The following is a 2,084-nucleotide window of genomic DNA, read 5'->3' on the forward strand; positions in this document are numbered from 1 at the left end:
GTTGCAGTAATGAGATTGTTTATCAACGAATATTTGTACATTAACTGTTTCTAGATTGTTCTGAACATTTTTTTTATAATACGAGGTGGCAAACGAGCAAGCAGCCTCCTAAATCCACCGAAATGGAAAGCGACCGCTGCCCATAAATATCTACAATTGCAGATGCGTCGCCTACCCGTAATTGACGGAGAAGGAGATGCACATAAAGAGGACACTTACCCTTCCTAAGCGTCTCTTCCACCGTCAAATCCCATTTTCCTTCCCATTCTTTCTTCTTAAAAAAAGGGTGGAAAGGGAAAGGGACTAAAATTAGGACTCCGGCACCACTCATTAGACGAAACGCGGAATTGCTTCCACTTGACGCCTGTCTTGTGTGGTCGTGGTATTACACCAGGTAAGTCGACCCATTCGTGCGAAGATGTCAAAGCGGGCTCTACCACTGTTAAATTAAATTAAATGTATTTTTTTAGTAAAATGTCCTATTAATATTCATTTAAAATTTAAGGTATAATGAAGATAGGAACAAGTCAATTTTTTTGCTTGTCAAAATGTAAGGTTAGGAAATAAAAATCATAATTAAATAAATTGTAATATTTATTCAATTTTAGACAATATTGTGTATTTGCTAGAGCTGGTAGTCGCTGGGGTCGTAGAGCTCTGATAGTAATCGGTACACGTACGAGGGTGAGCTGCCGCCGCTGGGAACACAAACAAGATATATTACTGAATTAAAAAAAAAAAACTAAATAAGCATATTTTATACACTAGTAAAGTTATGACTATACTATTATAAAGAGGATATGTATTTTTGTATTTCAATAGATTTTTTCCCAGTAGTTTTTAAGTTGTTTCAATAAATAACTCAAAAACTACTGGGTGGATTTAAAAAATTCTTTTACCATTAAAAAGCTATGTTATCAGTGAGTAATTAAGGATAATTAGGCATGTGCAAATTAGTTTTGAAATGGTTCAAAAGATTAGCTCACCATTTGAGCTTAGGCTCAACAACTAATTGGCAACTAATCTGTGAACCAGTTGCCTAATCTGCATTAGAATTATAAACTGATCTGTAGATCATCTTTATTATTCATATAAGGTGACAAACGAGTGAGAAGGAAACAATATGTCCCCTTCTCATGCGTCTACTATTAAATCCACTTTCTCTTCCCGTCCTTTATAAGAAAAGTGGAATGAACTAAATTGAAATCTTTGATACGCACTGATCGGATGAAATTTAAGTTTTATTACTAACGATTGCTCGCGACTTTATCCGCGTGAAATTGAAAATAAAAAAGTAGCCTAGTTACTGATTACGTAGCTTATTAACAGTGTATCTTTAGAATGGTCCCAGTAGTTTTTGAGTTTTTTCAATTCATACAAAAATACAAATCCTTCATCTTTATAATATTACTATAGACTAACTGTATCTCGCGGCTTCGTCTACGTGAAATTTAAAAATACAGCTAAGTTACTCACTGATAACATAGCTTATTACCGGGGTAAGAATAATAAAATTGTCCCAGTAGTTTTTGAGTTTTTTCAATACATACAAAAATTTAAAAATACAATTTTTTCCTCTTTATAACATTAGCATAGATATAGATAATTATAATATTCAGTACTGACAGGTTGGTAATGAAGAGTGTGATGTGGTTGTGCGGTATGAAGTCGTAGCGCGGCGCCAGCACGCGCGCCGCCGCGCTCTCGCTGCTCCTGCCAACACACAATTTCTTGGATTATTCCCAACTATCCCTGTCCCTGTAGAGTTTACTTGCTAATCAACTAAATGCCTAATTTATTGCGGACTGGGCATAAAAGTTCACCCTCACTGGACATTAGTTGTTGTAGACTTGTTAAAACTGTTGCAGTTATATAACCTTCTTGAAGTCAGTGAGTGTTTGGGTAAAGATGGTAAGTAGAAGGGTAAAGAGGGTGAGTTTTAGGATAAAAACAGTGAGTGGTAGAGTAGAATAAGTGGTAGGGCAAAGTCAGTGAGTGTTTAAGGTAAAGTGAGTAAGTGCTAGGGTGAAGAGTGTGACTGGTATGTTAAAGATGGTGAGTGGTAGGGCAATATACAGACTGGT

The 2,084-nt window shown here is 35.9% G+C and overlaps 1 protein-coding gene across 1 annotated transcript in view; it reads right to left on the reverse strand.

Moving 5' to 3' along the window:
• Positions 1-667: 667 nt before the first annotated feature.
• The window catches only part of LOC106103437 (translation initiation factor eIF-2B subunit beta), a gene marked incomplete at both ends in the record, with an annotated part of 3,552 nt that continues 2,135 nt past the window's right edge, over positions 668-2,084 (reverse strand). Inside the window, 2 exon segments of the mRNA XM_013283215.1 lie at positions 668-698; positions 1,627-1,713. Coding sequence (XP_013138669.1) covers positions 668-698; positions 1,627-1,713 — 118 coding nt within the window.

Source organism: Papilio polytes, unplaced genomic scaffold (genome assembly GCF_000836215.1).
Source record: "Papilio polytes unplaced genomic scaffold, Ppol_1.0 DF823786.1, whole genome shotgun sequence".
NCBI lineage: Eukaryota > Metazoa > Arthropoda > Insecta > Lepidoptera > Papilionidae > Papilio > Papilio polytes.